This window comes from Lytechinus variegatus, chromosome 5 (assembly GCF_018143015.1).
Source record: "Lytechinus variegatus isolate NC3 chromosome 5, Lvar_3.0, whole genome shotgun sequence".
Lineage (NCBI taxonomy): Eukaryota > Metazoa > Echinodermata > Echinoidea > Temnopleuroida > Toxopneustidae > Lytechinus > Lytechinus variegatus.
Genome location: NC_054744.1, coordinates 14,136,191 through 14,157,385, shown reverse-complemented (window position 1 = coordinate 14,157,385; position 21,195 = coordinate 14,136,191). Strand labels below are relative to the sequence as shown.

Below are 21,195 nucleotides of genomic sequence, written 5' to 3'. Positions count from 1 at the left end.
GTGCATTAGTGGAAATGCAGAGCATGCAAGGTTTCTTTAGATAGGTGCCACACTGCACCATCTGAAGAAACCAAGCTTTCTCTGCTTGTACTTTTACGCACAACAGAGTAAGTGCATTATTTGTTTTATAAGATAGCAAAACAAACAAATTCTTCAAAAGTTACATTACAGTTTTGTTGGACTTCTCATGGGACTTCTACCGCACTGGTCTGCTTGAGCATGCAATGTCAAATTTCATTGCGCACCTTTTGCACTGCCGTGCATGTACAAAAAAGTTGGATGTCGTGTGACGCGTATTGGCCAATCGCGATGCTTGAAATAATACACCTATTTTATAATTTGTATTGAGTGATATTACAGTTGTAGGAATGGTTTAAAAAGGTTGTTGTATTTCACTTTTGTGAGATTTAGGGAGAATATAGAAAACTGGTAAGGGTGAAGCCAAAGGTTTGACTTCAAATGCCCTCACATTAAATGATAACCCCCCCCAAAAAAAAAAAGTGAAATAGTCTGGCTTGCCATTTTGTCTGTCGTATTTGTGGTGCCTGTATGCAGAATTATGCCAAAAGTATTATTTTGCTGATGTCAAAAATCTACAGCAAGCGCCAGTTCTTGTGTAGCACTTCATCAGGGCAGAGGTTGTGGTTAAAGTCATTGCTGTTTCATTGTTTAGCTCCACACATCAGACATGTCGCTAAGTTTGAAAAGGGTTAGAATACCTAGACAAGAACCAGACTTCAGACAGACAGGATAGTCCTATAACTCTTGATATATATATTTACATATATATACCAGAATGAAAATGGCATGTTATGATATTGAAGATGAACTTGATGTTTCATAAAGCTCTTCGTAAGTTATGCTCGACTTAAGTCAAGACTCTAGACCCTTTTCGTGTTTAACAAAAAAAATTCTCTATATTAAGATGAGGGAGGTGCATTTCCTACAAACCCGGACAAATTTGGAAAAATATTGATTTTTTTTATTCCGATGCTTATCAAAAATAATGACAAAGATCACATCTGAAATTAAGCTAATGGGAATCATTATGGAGAATCTGATTAAGTATCCCCCCTCCAAAAAAAAAGGACCAATAGCCATTAACAAACAGCTTAATGAATGGCCCCAGAACATGATATGCACTAGATGTAATATTTAAACTAAACTATTAGGAAGAAATGAAGAATCCTCATTGTTGTGCAAAGGGTATGGGATGTATCCTCAAAAGTGGCAACATTTGAACAATAGAGGGAGACATTCTTTTAGATGACTAGATACATCATGACTGGCTGCAAGTAGATATTCATGTTGATTTGAGGTGGAATGGAAGAAGGAAAATGAAGGGGTGGAGAGGAAGGGTGCATGCCCCCTTGCACCCACAATCATGGCATATATGTATAGAGCACAAACATAAGCATATCAATAACATCCCAGACACCTTTTTGCTGCTGTTTAAAGAAGAAGTTCAACCCGAGAAAAGTTAATTATAAAAATAGAATGATAAAAAATATTGGTGAAGGATTGAAGAAAATCTATCAAAGATGAAAAAAGTTAATAGAATTTTAAATTTTTGATTTGTGATGTCGTATGTGAGCAGCTTATTCAAATATCATGTCGTAAAACAAAAATCAATATCATTTTCTTTAAAAATTGAAAATTGGGTTTATAGTGCCTTAAGTAAATAACAGACTAATAATTTCACACCCCCTCCTAAAAGAAACAAATTTCACTCATGAAACATTGAAAATTGAACTTCATGCTTTTGATAATATATATAACATGGGGCAGCTGCGTGTATAGAGTGTGACATCACAAATAAAAAACTTTAAATTCTTAAAAAATTCTTATCTTTATTGGATTTTCTTCAAACCTTCACAAATGTTTTCAACCCTTTGTCAAGGTGAACTTCCCCTTTAATACCCAAGTTTATTCTCCTTGTGGGAGATAATTATATTTAACTGGTGAATTTTTGAAATAGGAAAGGTTGAATAGGTTGATGTTGCTGAGTAGTAAAACAGTTAATTCTCTTTCTAAGCCACTTTGCCACAACCCCCGGCCACAACCATTTTGAACAGCACTGCTCACTAAGGCATAAAGTACTCATGTCGTTCCTGGATAATTACCCAGTATGCATCATTCTAACTATGTAGTCTTACAATATGTGCCCACAAGAATGATAGATAATTAGCAGCTACTCTTTTGCAACATTCCTACTACAATATTTTTCCAAGAAACAGTGAGTACAATAAACTACCCAGCATGCCTGTGTTCGATAGGTAAATTGCCAATCTGCATACTTATCTCATCTCACTTGGTCTAATCTTAGTTCTTCTATATTCAGTTCACATCAAACCACTTGGTCTAATTGTAGTTTAGCTCCTTGAACATTTTACAATACATTTCCTTTAGGCGATACCAATTTTGTCTCCTATCCACTTGGTCTAGTACAAGTTAGTATATATGGTGAGAAGTAATGATGAACCAAATTCACATTTGTCATTGTAAATAAAACAATGAGTAGACAATTGAAAATTAGACCAACCGGACATTAGACTAAATCAGAATCAGATTAAGTTGTTACTTGCCACAGTAAAGTGTAGACCAAATCATGGCAATTGGACCAAAATACCAAACTGGTTTAGTAGCCCATGTGGTATTATGCTATCTGAGAAATAGGCCAACTGTGTGTAGACCAAATGAATGTAAGCCTTTCAATCAAGATCAAATGAAGATAATGAAATTTAAAAATAATCTTGCAATACATTTCAAAGTGTTCATGAAAAGGTCTATGTATCAAGACTTCATTAAATCACATGTGCCTTTTGTAGGATAGTATGACTGAGCTCCATGGAAGACAATTCCATGAAGCCCCTTTTACACCCTCTCAGAAGCAACACAGATCATCCTGGATTGCCAATCCAGGGTCAACAATGTACCGTCCAGGATTACCATGTACACACCAAATACTCATGCAGCGCCATCCTCGATGTACCGGCATATCCGGGAGAAAAATCGAACATATTCAATTTTCCATCCCGGAGTAGATGGAGGGATAATCATCCATGTTCATTCTTGTAGCCACCTTGTACATCTGTGTAGCTACAGAATGCATCTGGGAAGCTCACTAGAGAGGAACCGGGAGGTCCTTGTTAATACCGGCTTTATCCAGGATCTAAATTTTTCCATTGTTTGCATACATGAACATTAGTCTGTGTTCATGGCCAGGGGGCCGTTTCATAAAGCTGTTCGTAAGTTAAGAGCGACTTTAAGAAGAACTGGTGATCCTTTATTCTGGTAAATGGTATGTTCATTGGCGATGGTTACGCACGTAGGAAAGGTTCTCCAGTCATTCTTAAAGTTGTTCTTCACTTACAAACGGCTTTATGAAACACCCACCAGGTATGTGTATGCTCCAAGTGGGTGTTTCATAAAGCTGTTGGTCAGATACGAATGAATTTATGCACAACTGAATTTATGCACGAATGGTGATCCTTTCTTGTGCTATGTGATATCCGTATGTAATTGAGTAATGACCTAAGAACATGTTCCAGTCATGCGTAAAGCTGTCCGTAACTTTACAAACAGCTTTATGAAACACCCACCAGTTGTTCAAAAAGGAAAGAAACTTCATCTTGGCCAATGCTCTAGAGATATCCCAGTAGAGAATGTAAGCATCTGTGAAGTTCCGTGTAAGGACCCAGTAACATCCGTGTATTCCGTGTTGACTCCCGATAGCTCATCAAGCAGATCCCTAGTGCCAGTGGCGAACCGTGACCCGGAGGAGACAAAGCAATGGAGGGGCACAGCATTGTTCACAAACAATACAGTGCCCCTCCAATCAATTGTCTCCTCCGGGTCACGGTCCGCTACTGCCCAGTGCTACCTTGTCAATCCTTGAAGAAACCATACTTTCCCGTACATTTCCATGTAAATACCCAGAAAAAGCAATATTCACTCTGATAATGCTAAAAAAATATTGGATCATCATGGACTGAGATCAGTGATGATCCCTGCTGCATCCTTGAAGGTGTAAAAGAGGTTTTTACAAAGCATTAACTTAATATTACATAAAAATTACACAGCATTTTGAAAATTAACACTCATACAAACACACACATCTAAATAAACACTTCTTTTAATATGTTGCTTTATGAAATACAGTAATCTTGCTTTTATTTGCATTAAAGTAAACAATAGATACCGGTATATCATTACACACATCATGGATCTCACATTTATTTGTTTTGATCCCATATTCAATACATTAGACTTATTTCAATTTTTTATAGAATTCTTTTCCCCAATACAAAGTATTTACTTTGCAGCCACATACCATAATCATTGAACATACAATCCACACTGGAAAATTGATGTATTAAAAATGTCAGCATAGAAACATGATATTTATATCCAGGACAGTGAAAATATCATGATTAATGTCAACACAAGAATCTCATTCAAAATTTGTATAGTGCTTGCGTATGTACATCAAATCTACATAATTAAAAAGAGCAGTCAGAATTTAACATATATGGTAGAATAGCGGACAAAGAAAATCAACACATGCATTGTAATAAAGAGGCGTGAAATAGATGAGGGAAGGATAGAAGTATTCTAAGGGATTTGTTCAGGTTTGACATATTATTGAGATGGATTAAGAGATTAGAGCTATAAAGCTGTTCATAAGATTATGCATATTTTCATGAATGGTTGACATATGAAGTGCTAAAGCATTTACTAGACCTACAAACATGTAGCACTGTATTTCAAATATTGATGTTGAAAATACCCCAATACTTTACAGCAAAAATTCATGTTGATGTAAGAATGTTCATCAGCATATGTTTATTTCTATTTTGCTGATGCCTTAAAAGCAATTTGGCTCTCCATATCAGCTGTTCTTTGCAATCTTATGAACAGCTTTAAGAAATACCCAATGAAAATGAAGGTTTGAAATAATGTGATGCTATCTGGGGTACATCAGGTCAGTTAACATTAATCTCATTTCTACTCCAGGAATAATGAGCTTTAAAAAAAATAGGAAAGATGGAGAAAGTGAGAGAAAGAAAGGAAGGAGCCGGCATGTAAGCTAAATAAAGCAACCAAATTTTATCAGAATATAAAAAATAAATATCTTTAAAAAATCAGTCTTACCTACATAAAGTTTATGATGCTTTACAAATGATTTTTTTTTCATTCTGAACAATAATATTTAGCAATTGTAAAATAATAAATTTGAGTATATATATATATCATGGATTGGAAGAAAATACATTCAAAATAAGAGACATTAAAATGGTCTAGTACACTATTCTGGAGACAGATCTACTTAAATTATAACTGAAATTGATATTTCAAGAAATACAAAAGTTTCAAAGTGGAACAGATTCTGTGGTCCCAAAAGATTTGCCTTTGACAAAGTCATTTGTATGTCAAAATCCCAACATCGAGATATGTTTGTGATCAATTAAGCAGTACACTGCTGCATACATTATTAGGTGAGTACAGACTTACAATTTTGACTGTGTCTTTTACATTACAGCCCAACTGATAGAACAAAATGTGAAATTCAGAGTACATTCAATTAAACAATATGGTAGAAAAGTTAATGGTATTGTTTATTTTAATTTGAAAAGGAAGGCCAATAATTGTACAAAATTACATCCTAGCTATCTTAACTGTATACAAATGTATGGTTTCACAATTAATATGAATTTAATGTTCAAATGAAAACTTCAACATAATTGACATATTCTTTTGCAATTTCTGATACAGGCTGTATAAGTTCTTTTCCTTAAGTTTTTTAAATGTTAGTTATAAAATACATATGTACCAATATTGTATTATCTATAAGACAAAAAATAAACGATGGATCTCTGAAGAATGAAGATTAATCATAATTTCACATTAATACGCAAATATCATTATCATATTAAGGTATATAAATGCTGCTTTGCATAATGCATGTTTATTGAATTTCTATACAATGCAAATGTTATTCTATACATGATATTAAGAATTACACCTATCACTATCATACAACTATAAGAAAATGAAAAAAGAAATATTCACCATAGGCACTATAATGATGGAACATAATGTCACCCACAATACATTATCTTGGATATATTACAAACTATGTATACTTTATTTCTCTACAGAGCATAAGGAAATCTACATGGTACATACATATGAAATGTACACAAGTACGTATCTCAATCATATATACAGTGTGTACACAGAACCATTGCATATTCCATTCAATCTAATTGTTGAATAATTCATAGGATTCTTGGTTTAAGTATGTCAGTTGAAAATTTCAGAAATTATACAGATCTTGTAGAGAGTACAAGTGATGAGGGTGACAATCAAAATGAAATAACTTAATCATAAGTGGTCTACTTTACTAACAATATTTGACTGATGCATTTAAAAAACAAAAACAAAGGAGAAAAAAAATGAACTCAGTTTGCATTTAGAACTCAAATGTCTCAATGAGTATAATGTAATTGATGCATTGAATGATTTTTCATATGCACAGTGGCCACAATGGAATACGGTGGCCGCTATTGCATGTAAATACAGTACCTACACTAAGTTGGAACCAGCATGTAAAATTGGTGGCTAATTGTGCTCTGACTCACAATACCTGATTTTTATTGGCTGTAGAAAAATGACATCAAACTGCAGTTGACATTGACAGTAAGTTGTATGATACAAGGCCCACGTATAATATAACTCTAAGTGTAAAGGCGACCGCACACCTTACGATTGGTCTGCGACTAAATTTTGGAATAAAACGTAGTAGAATTTGATGCTAATATTGATTGAGACTTGGAATATCATAAAATGTAACGTTCGAAATCATTGTACGAAAACCTATGTTCTAATCTGTGACTATGCTATCATCCTTCTTAAAAAAAAGCAAATTTCATATCCAGTCGTAACAACGTCATAGCAGTCGTACGATTGGCTACGATTTGAAACTAATTTGGCCTTTACTCCAAAATAAACGCTTGCAATCTTTCAAAATGGTTATACTAGAATTCTTTCAATTGATTTTAACCTCAAATAAAATGATATGTTCCATTCACATTTTCAGAAAATGAGCAAAATGCGATTTGTTCCAAAATCAGATCGCAAAACAATCGTAAGGTGTGTGGTGGCCGTAATACACCAGTGTTAAATGATAATAAGATGCACATCTATCAGTAATAACTACTGACGGTTGGCAAACAAATATGAAATACACCTCATTAATTGGAATCTCAATCATTATGACCTATGTGTCATATTCCCAGGTACCCTATACTCTCACTCGACCAAGGCAGATTTCATTGTAAGACATGATTGAATGCTTGCTGAAATATGAATTGATAGATGAATAATGTAATTTAATTGTAATGAGATATTCAAGCTTTTCAGAGGTTTGCTTAAAACATGACAGCATGTAATCTCTGATAGGTAATATTTAAATTTCAAAATATTTTCTGGATCACATCTGAATTCAGCCTGGAAGTATTGCTCCAGTAAAAATGCATATTTTGGTCTGCATCAATCGCCCGTGCAGTATCAGAGCATATCCCCAAAAGGACAGAAATCCGACTGAATATCCCATAGGCTCCTGTGCAAAACTTTGCCATTGAATATGAGACTGTATTCAACAGTCTAGAACGCATGCGCAAATGTGTGTAATATTCAACGGGTATAACAATGAAAGCAATGCGATGCGCAGCATAGAGCACAATGACACTCAATGATGTCATAGTGAACAACATGTTAGTCGCATGTTAACAACCAAATATATTCTTAGAGAAGTGATGATGCCAGAATGTAGTAAGTGATATGGCTTGTTCAATAAAATTTCTCCCTTTTTTTGGGGGGGGGGTGGAATAGATGATAATTATTATACTGGATGGCTTTATTTCATGGAATACCAGAAATATTCCACTCGTTAGGGCCAATGTTCTACTCATCTGCAATCCATATTATAATATAATATTAGCCCAAACTCTTGGAATATTTCTGGTATTCCATTATGAGCCATCCAATATAATATAAATATTGGGAAGTTGATAATTTCACAGCCAGCAAGTCAGAACTCTAGGACCTCCAATATATCTACACCCATGTACAAGCATCCTTTATTTCCTTTGGAAAGACAATAGTCTGTATTCGCCTCACACTACCCAGGTGACTTGAACTTACACCAGGCAGGATGTTGTTCCATAAAAAGAATACTCACCCGCTGAGTTGGCAGCCATTGTTCTTTCATAAGTACAATGCAAGTGGAGCGTTTGGAATTGTAATGGGCAATATGCACGTGATGCATACATCTATCAATGTCACGATGAGAAACTTTGATGCATTTGCTGATGGGGTGCTGATTACAAGTGTCTACTAGTATTTTTGTTGGTTCTCAATGGGGATATACATTCCCACTCTCATTTGATCAAAATTGATTTTAACATATTCTGAATAATGGTTCAATATTTGGATTATGTAATCATTTGCAAGAAGAAAAGCTACATCTGAGAAGTTATAAAATCAGAAGAAACTTATTTGAAAACTCTCAGTCTCATCATTGCTTTTATGAAAGACACAAAGTAGCTAAAGAAATGTACATTTATATAGTGAATGCATAATCATATCCAATGACTATGTCACAGACAGGAAATTATGCAGGGAGTTCTAACTCATAATTATACAATATAATAGATATACATATATTCAATGACTTTAACGTCACTGCAAACATAGAAAATGGGAAGGGTGAACCCATCCACGCAGCTTTAATCGACACCCTCGAAACCTTGAGTATTTTCTACAGCAGTTCGTAGCTTGGAGCGGAGGACGTGGTAGGATTCATAGGTTGGCAGATCTAGACGGTTGAAACTGTAAGCAACAAAACAAAAAATGAATATATTAGGTAAAGTACATTAGGGTCTGTGCTGAGATAAACAAATGCAGCTATCAGTGGAATTATTCACTTGCACTGTGCAATTGTTACTTGACTAGATCAAGGAACGATAATAAGCCAGCAGCGAACCTTCCCAGAACAAGCGAAGAAAGAGATGATTAAAAGAGGGGAAAGAGAAGAAGAATGCATAGCAGCCAAAAGGCTACATTGTGTCTGCTTTACAGTTTTACTTTGTACCTGAATATGTATATATTTCAGATAATACAAAAATTAAACAAACCATTACACAGGAACTAAAGCTGAGGATAATTCCATCAAAATACAAAGGGAAGAATTAAGATGAAATAAAAGTAGGAGGAAAAGAAGAAGTTTTATGGCTGACAAAAAAAAGGGAACCCTTACCACGTATGAGCTCTGGGGAGTGCATTGGGACTGCCCCACTTCTCAATAGTAAAGAGCTGTGGTCCATTGCTACCATAGAGGTGAGCAAAGCCATTCATTGGAACACGAGATGTACCAGTGACAAACTGAAGTAACCTGGCTCGCATCTCAGCACCCATAGCAAGTACAGCCTGATGGTACAGAAAAAATATAAAGGTATAGTTAGCATTCTCACTTAATAAAGTGCTTATCAAATTTCTAAGTGCTCTACAACTTTGTAGCATAATTGCTTTAGCAGAGTAACTGTTATGCACTTCTGCATTAAAAAAAATGAATTCTTGCCATGTCACCTGGGTTGAGTGCAGCACAATTTGGATCTATTTCTTTCTGAAGGAAATAATAATAAAAGCCAATTTTTATAAAGTGCTTTTCCCAGAATGGCCCAAAGCATGTTACATCATGGATGGGATTTAAGCCGAAAACCCTTTGATGGAAAGGTGAGAGACAGAACCACTTAATCTAAATTAAGAATCATTTTCTCGAGGAAAAATCGAGACATCATAGACAAAATAGAGGAATGAACTGGAATATTCATCAGAAAACATCTTAATTTTAGGATACTTTTAAAATCTCTTATCACTAAAATGGCCAAAACTTTGGGAAAAGGAAAAATTTGACCCCCTTCGCAATGGCTTTCATCACAATCTTGTACATGTACATAAACTTACAACTTTAACAATTCCCCCCTTCAACAATCTTGAACAGGAACTTGAAAACAGTGTGTTGAAATGATATCTATAGAATTCAAATATGCACTGCTACAAAACTTCTAAACTGAAAAAGTAGACACTATTAGCTACTAAACTGAAACCTCATTAATCAGTAATGAAAGGGTCTCAATAGGTTCTAATGGACATCAATGATATTTTTATAGCTACATACATGGTTCATGGGTGGTATAGCTAAGAGATTCATATTTTATATTTTCATTGATTGCTTTTTCAATTTTCAAAGTAGCAACACTCTTTTTTGACCAAGCTTCCTAACGACTTATTGATACTTCCTAATGTAATGTAAAGATTTGCCAAACAAGTAATTTTAGTTCCCAAACGATTTGTGTTTTAATTCAAGTTTTGAAAAATGAAACGTAGAACTCAATGAATTCTCATTTTAGCAGGGATTAGCTAATTAAATAGTGACCTCTTAGATCTTGATATCCTTCAAACCTAATAAGATAGTTGTATGACTGGATCAATTTTGAAGTTGATTTCTAGAACGGATCTTTAATTAAATTGGGTAGATGGAAGGGGCAGCCCAAATACATGATGCCTTCGGCTGTGCACAATTACATTAGTAATATTTGAAATTGAACAGAATGTAAAGAATAGTTATATTACATGAGTAGGTGCATTTTACACAGATGAATAAAAAACAATCAAAGGTATCAGGAATATAACAGTGATTGGGCTAACTTTTTTTATGTGTAATAAAGAAACAAAACAAACAAATCACAATCTATATTGATTATATCGACATACCTTCCAGAACCATTGAATGACAATGTGGTTGGCATGGTAACTTCCTCTGTATGCTGTATTAGATCTCCAGTCATTGACATTGATATCACCTAGACCACTCAGCAGAAGCTAATTTGATTCAAAATGTAATAAAAAAATACAGCAATTTCAATACAATATTATCATATCAACATGGAATAGAAAGAAGCTTAATTGACAAAAATATGATTTTATAAAAGCATTTTAATATTTTATCAACATGGAGGGAAATAATATTCACCTAGAAGACTTTGTAGGAGATAAATCAATATAATGAATCTTCCTAAATTCGATAGAATTTACAGAGCTGAATAAGCAAAATCTTACTTGATTACATACGTTTGTGGAGGTAATGAATGAAAGTCAAGGTGACATTAAATTTTATAGTTTTCGCAAATTAAAATTATAAATATCTTCAGGGATAACCAAGAGACTTGATAACTTTACAAAACTACCAATGAATGCAAGAATCGTCCATTGAGACATCTCATAGCTGCTGACCTGTAAAGTAAGCAATCATCGATAACAGCAAACTCACATATAAAAAAAAGAAAATCCATAATTTACTTTTTGAAATAGAAATACTCTAAAAATTGATAGTGGGCCCTACGGCCACTGTGCAGCAACAGATCAATGTTGCTCTATCCCAACAGGGTAGGAGCAATTCCAATCTTTTAACGTCTATTGGGGTCCGTTGCAGAAAGAGTTGCGTTTAAACGCAAGTAAAAAAATCAATCGCAAGTCCCAAATGCACGTTGTTGATTGGTTGAAAATCAAGTTACAGAGATTTTTACAGTTGCGATTGATTGTAACTCTTTCTGCAACGGGCCCTTGGTCTGACGCAGCCGGGGCTTGGACTCCGACCTTTCGGTTGTGAAGCCGATGCTCAAACTGATCCAACACGTTGATACAAACGCTTAACCAAATAATCACAAAGAAATTAGTACAAAATGTGAACAGAGAAAGGGAACACTATATGAAGTTTAAGAATCCAATACGGATGAGTGAAACTATTAAATTACATTTAATCTGCTTACCTCAATCTCATTTTCATCAAACATTGTGAGCAGTTCTCTTGGCACTAAACTAGTGAAGCCCTGTAAAATATAAAAAAAAACAACATCATTAAAATATCAGTGTATACTTCTTTATCTTTAAAAATCAAATTCCATCACTTAAGATAAATCTAAACTAAAAAAAATTGAAAACAAAATCATAACACTTCATAAGGCCCCCAGACGATTTGTTGTTTTTCTTTCACTTTTTTGTCTTTTTTAATTTGACTTGATATAGATTCATCTCAGATCACATTTACATCTGAGATTTTAATTCTTCAATAAAAAATGAAAAATAAAAAAAATTCTGATTATCGTTCTTAAAAGTTACTTACATCCATGAAGGCATCCATTTGTTTTCTAACCCTGTTGACAAACCGCCACTCAATTACAAGTCTGAAAGTTTCAAAAGTAAGAGAAGAACTAAGATTTAATTTCGTTCTGAACTACTACTATGATCACCAAACAAACTGGGCTACTATGAATGTGGATGAAGAGAGACACTAGGAGCACCAAAGAAGGTACAGTATGTCCAATAATGATAAACGACACATGATCTGTGCATTTAGGGCCTGTCTAAAGAATTGTCAAGGTTCAATTATATAAATTATACAAAGTATCATCCAACAATCCAAATTAAAAAATGTGTAGTGACTGTTCAGTTTTTTATATCAGCACTTACACTAATGTTTTTAAAATATGGCCTCTTTGAAGACTTATCTGAAAGAGTTAGTGATTGGATATCAGAAAGCTACAAACATTACATCCTGAAATTTTGCAGTTCATTCCACTCTTTGAACCATGGTTATATGAAAAAAAAAACATACAAAGTATATTTAGGTTGGGATCCCGACCAATATAAATTATCAGGTAATATCCAAAATATATTCTCTAGTTCTCAAACATAATCTTATTTCATACCATTCACACCATAATAGTTTTAAGAAATATAGATTCATATAATGTAGAAACTAATTTGAATCTATACTAACATTGAGGGAGCCATTTATTTTGAGCAATAGCCTCTTATCAAAGAATAACTGAATGTCAACTTACTGGATGTACTCTCCCTTGTTATCATTGGTCAGTGGTATATTGGCACCATTCCTCTTCAATTCTGTTGTTTTGGTCTTAAAATAAAAAAAATAAATTAGAAGTTACAGATAGGAAGAGGCGTCAGATAGGTTCCTTGGTTCAAGATATTTCAAATCCTACAGAAATTGTTGCTTCATGAAAACAGTTGTATACTTTATAGTTAATCTGAAAGGGTGTAACGCTTTCAATTTATTAGTTCATGAAGTGAAGTCAGGAAGGAAAAAATGGGGATCAGACATTAAAAAAGGCTGATTATTTTATGGAATTCCATAAATAAACATGCTAATAAACTTTTTATTCCCATTTCTATGATAGAGACAATGTAAGATAAAGGGTGGATATATGCAAATACATAGATATAGATTTGAATTTTACCGTTCCAAAGCTTTCTTCATCCACAGCAAAGGTGAGATCAAGGTCAACAGGGTCATTGTCTGTAATCCACTGTAATGAGCTGTGATACTCAGAATCCTAAAATGAAAATAAAATAAACAAGAATAAATAAAACAATATCACTGAAACCTATGCTTATATCATAATGGAGTGTTTTACGAAACTTATGAACTAAACAAATGTCTTATTTACCCAGGCTAGCTACTTAAGTTATAAGACTGTTCTCCAAGCAGGTCCTGCATGTAATAATATGTTACTATTACCCTTCTCACAAGCCAAGTGCCTGGCTAGAAGGTAGAAAGTCCCATTTTTAGTTTTTGGTATGGCTCAGCCATGGATCAAACCTACAATCCCTCCCCCTTCTTCACAAGGCAGGCATTCTTCCACTGATCCACCTAGTCTGTTGCTTTCAAACTTTTTCACAATGGCCCTTTTTCTGAAGTCGGGTTTAATTCAAACTCTGGTTTCAAGTTGAGGTTTAACTATGGATAGCCAGTTGTTACATAAATCTTCAACAGTAGATGTTCAATGTATCAGCTCATTTGACTCCTAAAACATTATTTACTACCTGGAAAGGATCAGTATGACAATTGTCTTCACATTCAAATAGTTAGTGAAGAGCAGTTAACATGAGAAGCATTCATTGTAAACAACAATTTTTTTTTGAAACGTTTGGCTTCCCATAATTTCAGCACAGAGTTAGACCATGGACTAAGTTAAACCCGACTTCAGAATACGGGCCAATGAGTCCAGATTAGTATTCAAAATTAAGTGTCAATATTGACAGCTCTAAATATTTGCTTCTAGCTTGCCTGACATAGCACCCAGTATAGCTCATAAACTAGACAGATTATTCTTATTGTACTCTCCCTTTTAACATCTTCAAAAGTGCCTTTTCACTTCTAATACAACCAACACATTGCATGACATGCATACCATTCTTACAACAAACAGGTAATAAGAGAGAGACTGGGTTTGTCGGAGCATTATATTACGGAATCTGTAGTATCATTTCAGGGACACTGACCAGCAGTGGCGTACCTAGGATTTTCCAAGGGGGGGGGGCAAAGCCGTCCACTAAAAAATTTGACAAGCAAAAAAAAAATCTTCAAGTTCAAAGGAGGGGGTCACTTGTGGCTCGCCAGGGATCAGTTAAGACTCGTTGACCCCCGTCCGGGGGGCGGGGGGGGGGGGGGGTGGGGGGCAGTCTGCCCCCTTAGGTACGCTAATGCTGACCAGACTAAACAATATATTGATCCCAATCAATAGACTATGAAAACAAACAATACATATTAGAAAACAAAATATGTATGCAAGAAAATCAAGACAGGTGTACATACCACCGACTCCATGTCTTGTAATGTAATTGGTTTGCCAGCCATCATCTTGTAGAAAGGTCTAATGAAGAATGCTGTCGGGGAAGAAATCACAATATGAAATAATAAAATGTTCAAGTAAATAAATTTTATGATACATAACAATATCATTGCAAGTCCTTTTTTGAAGGGGGAGGGGGAGTGGGTGTTCAACAGTGTAGATAACAGAAAATCTTACCATTGGGTAATCATTAAATGTAGGTTTGTTGGGCATTCAAAAAGAAAAGAGCAATCTCTAATTATTAGCTTACTAATATCAACCCTCAACTACTAGAGATGTTTACAAAATAGAAATCACAGACTAGACTATTTATTGTCCAGCAGAATTGAATCTAGCAGTACCTTCTTGAGACATATGTCCATTCCCATTATGATCCTGCATTTTTTCCTTGCATTTTTTGAGCTACCATAAAATCGGCTATGAAGTACTTCCATGGAACACCTCCATTCCCTAACTTCTATACTGGTATTACATTTTTGCTTTCAATTTTGAGCTACCATACTGTTAAGTGACTTACCATCTAGAAGTTTCCCATGGAATACTGCCATTCCTGCTACTCTACCAATAAACTTGAAGTATGAAATGTGATCCTCGTTACAGATGCCAGAGTCTGGGTTGATTTGCAGCGTGTAGTTGTCCCTATGTACATCAAAATTTTGAAATGCTGGATAATGCAGTCTACTGAAATCTACTTGTGCACTGCCATTAATTTTTCAGTGACCCTGAGCTGGCTCTTTATATTTTTCATTTTGTAAGTCTATATGTACAAGTTCAACAATATAGTGGGTTACAACAAGCTTCAGACAGTTTCCACACAAAACAAACCAGACAACACAGAGCAAATTCTCTATGTTGACCATAAGGATAATGAATTTTATGATGATCACAAAGAAATTGAATATTTTTGGTACTTTGTACAATTTGATGAAATGAAAGGCAGTAACAGAACTTGTTGATAATTTGCTTTTATTTATTTAGATTCCGTCGACTTTTATGCATTCATGTAAAGTGAGAATTCAATCATCCATTATATTTGAATGAAAAATAAAGTATCATTTCAACTCCCATTCTACACCATATGTAGAAAAGTAAGCACAAGTAATGTACACACGTGCGACATATGACAATTGCAAAGGAAACAATGCATACTATCTACGTTGTACAAAGGTGTATGCCTGTATTTACAAGAGGTTTACTTACATGGCAGAATATTCAAATAGACCATAATATGGATTGAACATCTCTTTGGAAAGAAGAAAGAACCATTCCCTGTTAAAAAAGGGCAAGAAAAGAAACATACAATCATATAAAAAAGGATAGATATGCATAAATGTTTTAAGAAACACCATTGAATATCAAGTGCTGGTAAAACTAGCGTTTAAAATAGGACTGGTAATTTTTTTCCACTTTCAGATAAACTGTCTTTGGTATTATATGAAAGCAAATAGTTGTACTAGATTGATACATTCTAGACATTTTTTTTCTTGAAGTATCTACCACATTCTTTCTCTCTAAAAAAGTGACAAAAATACAACATATCTCGATCCTACTGAATATTTTTTTCAAACGAAAGAATCAAGGTTCTACCTACCTAGCTACCCCACCATAATCTAGACCGGTTTCTCCAGTGAATTCTATCCATAGTCTAGCCTTGAGCAGGTCTGCATTCCTAATACTACTGATTCCACGGTAGGAGTCCTCTAATAGGTTATTCCTGTGAACTTTCAGCTCAAATCTGTTTGGTATGTTGTTCTGCAAAGGACAAAGGTTGAGATTCACATAAAACGTACAGTCCTACGTGTATTGAAATGCATCCTAAAGCTATGCAGGTCTTAAAGCTACATTTTAATCATTGCAATTCCAATGGTAAAATACACACACTCTATGAGTTAGAATGTGACTGCAGTAAGATGAAAGAAATTGTGATTGCAATAAATTGAAAAATGCAGAGAAAAAAAATACAGTAATTTTTCGCAGTTTTGGAGTTCTATTCTTTAATTTTTTCTATATTCCCATGATAATATGGATCTCGGAAATGCCATTACTTGACATGAGAAATCGAGTGCATGAAAAAGAGCAGCAAAACAAGTCTGTTGACAGCAGGGTTTTCATTTTAATGTAGTTTGTGCTATTTTCTTCCCCAGTGATGATATTTAGAATACTTACCACAAATACACATTAGACAATGTGATGATACATTTAAATTCTAATAGCTTTTATCAGTTGAAATAAAAGTTATGTTCAAATTCAAGTAGCACTTGGACCCAGTTACACACAGCAGGACTTTGTACACTTAATGGTGATACCTTTTGAATTTATAAAAAAAAGTGTATAGATACTTTGGTACACAATGAAGGTGATATCTACATCTGAAACTGTTATTCAACATTCCTTCTGAAAAGTTGCATCCCTAAGACCCTAACTCAATACCATACACAATGGAAAATGTAAGGAATATAGAAAGTTGGCTGGGAGGAGGGGGGGGGGGAGGGTATTTTAACTTACCGGTTTCTTCAGATGCATCTTTAAGAAGTCATATTTCCTCTTGTAGTCTCTAGAATATGGCACAGCCTGATGATAAGAACATGATTTCATGATAATAATATTTATCTATCTATAATCTGAGAACTGTAATAATTCATACCAATTTTCATGAATAGCTATATACATAACTTCACGTAAAGGTACAATATTCTTTTGACGGAGAACAAATCTTATATACAACTCTCGTATTTTCATGGATACCAAGTTGCATGAATAAAAGAGCCCTAAATTAAACAAAACTGAAATAATTATGATGAAAATAATTACAATAAAATAAGATTATAATATTGATGGAATATATAACACCACAGTAGTAAATAGTAATAATTCTGAACAATTGCTAAAGACTACAGAAATAAAGTTCCTCTCATTTGTCTGCAAAAGTTATTCTTAGAAAATTCTTTATACTTTTGAAGTGTGCAATAAATATCACATGCCTTTTATGAAAGTAAATGTAACAATATACTCACTGGTCCTGCAATAGCTGGATTCTGCAATCTGGGATCTTCCCACTGTGTAGAATGGGTTGCTGAAACAAAGATATCATTAAAATGACAAATGACTTCTAGTGTACTTTCAAATTACTTATAGTGTATATTACACTAATATCATAAGTGAGCAATTCATTCAAAAACTTTCTTGTTCATGTTCCAACACATACATACATAAATAACATTTTTCGAACATCCAAGCCTATATTCCTTTGTCTTATTTCCCGTTTTACTTCAATTCACAAATAGTTCAATCCATGATAATTTTAGTACAGGAACCACAGACAATAGTGAGAAAGAGGCTTTACTATTAAACCTTATGAAACAATTAACTACATAATAGATCTCTCAAGAAAAAGATAGAGGAAAGAAAGTACCATCAACTTACTGTGATCAACGAAGAACACTCGTCCATCAGTATAAACACGCATCTCCCAACCAGACTGTAATTAAACATAGAAAAAACGTAATACATTTATCAACAAAATTATCCACTGAATAAAAAAAGACATCCCCAAAAATATCACTTTATCCCCTTCCAGAATGATTACATTCAGTTACATAGCAGTGCTCAAGAACCATATATTTACTTAAATTTGATTTCAATATTCAATAATAAAGAACCTTATTTTTTATTGTTGTGGACATTGCTTATACATGTATATGATAAGGGCTACAAGATGTCACATTGACGTAATAAGTGCTATACAAAAGCAAAGTACTGCCATCATCATTATCGTAGAATGAAGAAAACAGAGCTACAAAGTCTCACACATTATGCGTGAGAATCAAGCATTTTGGACTCTTGTTCATCCCCTCATATCTCTGTCTCACGCAACTATCACAGCCTATCCCCATATACATTTTACACAATGTTTGCGATCTCACTCAGATTCACAGAAAATCTCACGCATAGCTGGTCTTTGAACTTGGCATCTCTGAGAAAATATCACAAGCTTTCAAGCAAAATAAAGATAAACTTGATGATTTTACCGGTAATGGACCTAGTTCATCTTGCTGTCTCTGCCTTCTGGGATCCTCCTGAATAAATGGGTGAAAAAGAGGAAAAATATTCAACAAATGATGTCAAAATCATCAAATTACTGATATCAACAAAGTTATTATTTTATGACATACAATAGTCAAAATGCTGTAACATATTTCCTTAAGGATTTTCTAAGTTTTAATAAAATAAAAAAACAGCACAGTTTACAAACTAGCAATAATCAATAGTTCTGAATCCGGTTTTACTTACAGTAATGTCCCAAACTAACTCCTTCCACTGTGGTAGGAGATTCAATGTTTCCTCCATCTTAAACCTAATCTAACCTACTCTTCTTCTACCAAACAACTTGGTATAATGAAGCATACAAAAGGGTTTACAAGTTAATGCTTATGTTAATAGGTTGTAAACAGATTTAGATTCAATAGTGTCTCTACTGTGCCACTTATCAGTCCTTCCATACATCACTTCTAACAGCTTCCCTTTAACACTGTAAATAGCCTATATTTACTTTAGATCATAGCACATGCACCTCCATGTACATGTCCAGGTGTCTAGGGCAAAATGGATAGATTCCTGTTCACCTGGAATTTCTCTTGTAGTGGTACAGCCACGGCCGCCATCACCACTACTTTACTACTACTACTACTACCACAACCTCTTCTGCTGCTGCTGTCATTGCCACTAAAATCATCATCACTACAACTATTACTTCTACCACCACCCCCACCATCACCACCACCGCCACAACAACAACTATTAGTACCACTATCCATATGTACTTAGACGATGAATATTGACAGAATTACTGACCCATGAAGTAGTTCTGGTGTTATGGTCAATGTAGAACTTCTTCCCATTAGGGGCTATCTGAATCTGCCATCCTGATGGAAGCGGTCCAAGAGGATCATCTTCAGCAACTTGGACTGCCTGAGGAGCACTGACCTATCATCAATACATAAACAAGAATAGAATATCAATATGATACCACGTTAAGGGCACAAGAACAAACTGAATGAATTTGGGGCACAAGTTGACATTTCTAACAATTAATTTTCCTTGTCAGGACCTAAAATTATGATACAGATGCACTATTTCACCTCGGACCAGATTTACACATTTCAAAATTTCATTTCATACCATGTAGGACATTTCATACCATGTAGGACATTTAATAGGATATTGAGTTCTAGCTTTCATATCTAATTCAAATATTGTAGTTTACATATTTATTTTGTCCTCCAATTCGATGTGATTTGAATATGATAACGTGAGACAATCTTTTTTTTACATGAAAGATTTTTTTTTCATACTCCATATGACTGGGAGAAGTACACCACAGAGGCGATTCAAATTACGATAGGAAATTGGCTTTTCAAAATGTAGAAAATCCTCTTACATGCAAAAGGATGTACCTACCCACACAACAAAAAAATGATTATCATATGATAGACAACTATTCTGCTATGGATAAAAGTACAAACAACTTTAAAATGTTATGGTACTTTTCAATATAATGCACGATAAACTTTCCCAAAATATACAACCACGGTACCACCCCTCCCCATAAATTAATATTTAATATGCAGAACTTACTGGTTGTGCCGGTTGTGTTGGAGCCTATATGAAATAAAGGGGAAAGGAATATCCTATTACAATACTCATTGCACAGTATGTGATAGTTTACACGAAAGCTCTGAAAACAATGTGTGACAGCCTTTTTGTAAAACTTTCTAAATTCTCATTTTTTGAATTGCAAAGTTCAGACAGTAGTTTAATAGAGTCAGAATAAGGACAACTGCTCAAAATTGGATAACTTATAAAACTTCTGACTGTGAGCAATTGTAATGTAGATTGGCTGTCAAGCAAATGAAGAAAGGTGTTTACTATTAATGGCTTAATCATCATCCAACAGTAAGTTTAGTGCAACAGTGCCTAAAAATTAATAATGTAGGCAATCAATTGCAAATTTGGACAAACAGTCCTGATTGGTTACTGCCGAGTCGTTTGAAAAAAACTGTGCATTCAATAATGAATTTGAATGGTCACAGAAACTCTTGTAATTAATCCCTACTTCTATGTTATGAAGGTAAAGACTCTGGTAAATATTTTTAATATTGGTCATTGCGAAAGGGCCTCGGCGGGTCCACCTCATACACTTGTATTTATCAGAAAGTACCTTTCCTTTTAACTCAACACATTCAAGATAATCTAAGTTTATTGTCATGTACAAGTTTAAAAAAAAGCAACAATGTCAGAGAAATAGTGTTATTGCTGTTTATACACAAAATACAATAACTAATATACAATAAATTACAAAATTATAGCAATGAAAAACATATGATAAAAATTGCATGACCACAATACATAAAAATACTCA

At 34.3% G+C, this 21,195-nt stretch overlaps 1 protein-coding gene across 2 annotated transcripts in view; it reads right to left on the bottom strand.

The window, feature by feature from the left end:
* Positions 1-4,147: 4,147 nt before the first annotated feature.
* Positions 4,148-21,195, bottom strand: part of LOC121415510 (E3 ubiquitin-protein ligase NEDD4-like) — a 49,490-nt gene continuing 32,442 nt past the window's right edge. For both annotated transcript variants that reach the window (XM_041608723.1, XM_041608724.1), the window contains 17 exons: positions 20,412-20,435; positions 19,629-19,760; positions 18,806-18,853; positions 18,201-18,255; positions 17,792-17,850; positions 17,283-17,348; positions 16,369-16,529; positions 15,978-16,046; positions 15,295-15,416; positions 14,741-14,811; positions 13,383-13,478; positions 12,969-13,042; positions 12,248-12,308; positions 11,895-11,954; positions 10,840-10,947; positions 9,323-9,492; positions 4,148-8,895 (listed from right to left, as the gene is read on the bottom strand). In XM_041608723.1, the coding sequence (XP_041464657.1) occupies positions 8,793-8,895; positions 9,323-9,492; positions 10,840-10,947; positions 11,895-11,954; positions 12,248-12,308; positions 12,969-13,042; positions 13,383-13,478; positions 14,741-14,811; positions 15,295-15,416; positions 15,978-16,046; positions 16,369-16,529; positions 17,283-17,348; positions 17,792-17,850; positions 18,201-18,255; positions 18,806-18,853; positions 19,629-19,760; positions 20,412-20,435 (1,479 nt within the window). In that variant the 3' untranslated portion in view covers positions 4,148-8,792. The remainder of the gene's footprint in view (positions 8,896-9,322; positions 9,493-10,839; positions 10,948-11,894; positions 11,955-12,247; positions 12,309-12,968; positions 13,043-13,382; positions 13,479-14,740; positions 14,812-15,294; positions 15,417-15,977; positions 16,047-16,368; positions 16,530-17,282; positions 17,349-17,791; positions 17,851-18,200; positions 18,256-18,805; positions 18,854-19,628; positions 19,761-20,411; positions 20,436-21,195) is intronic.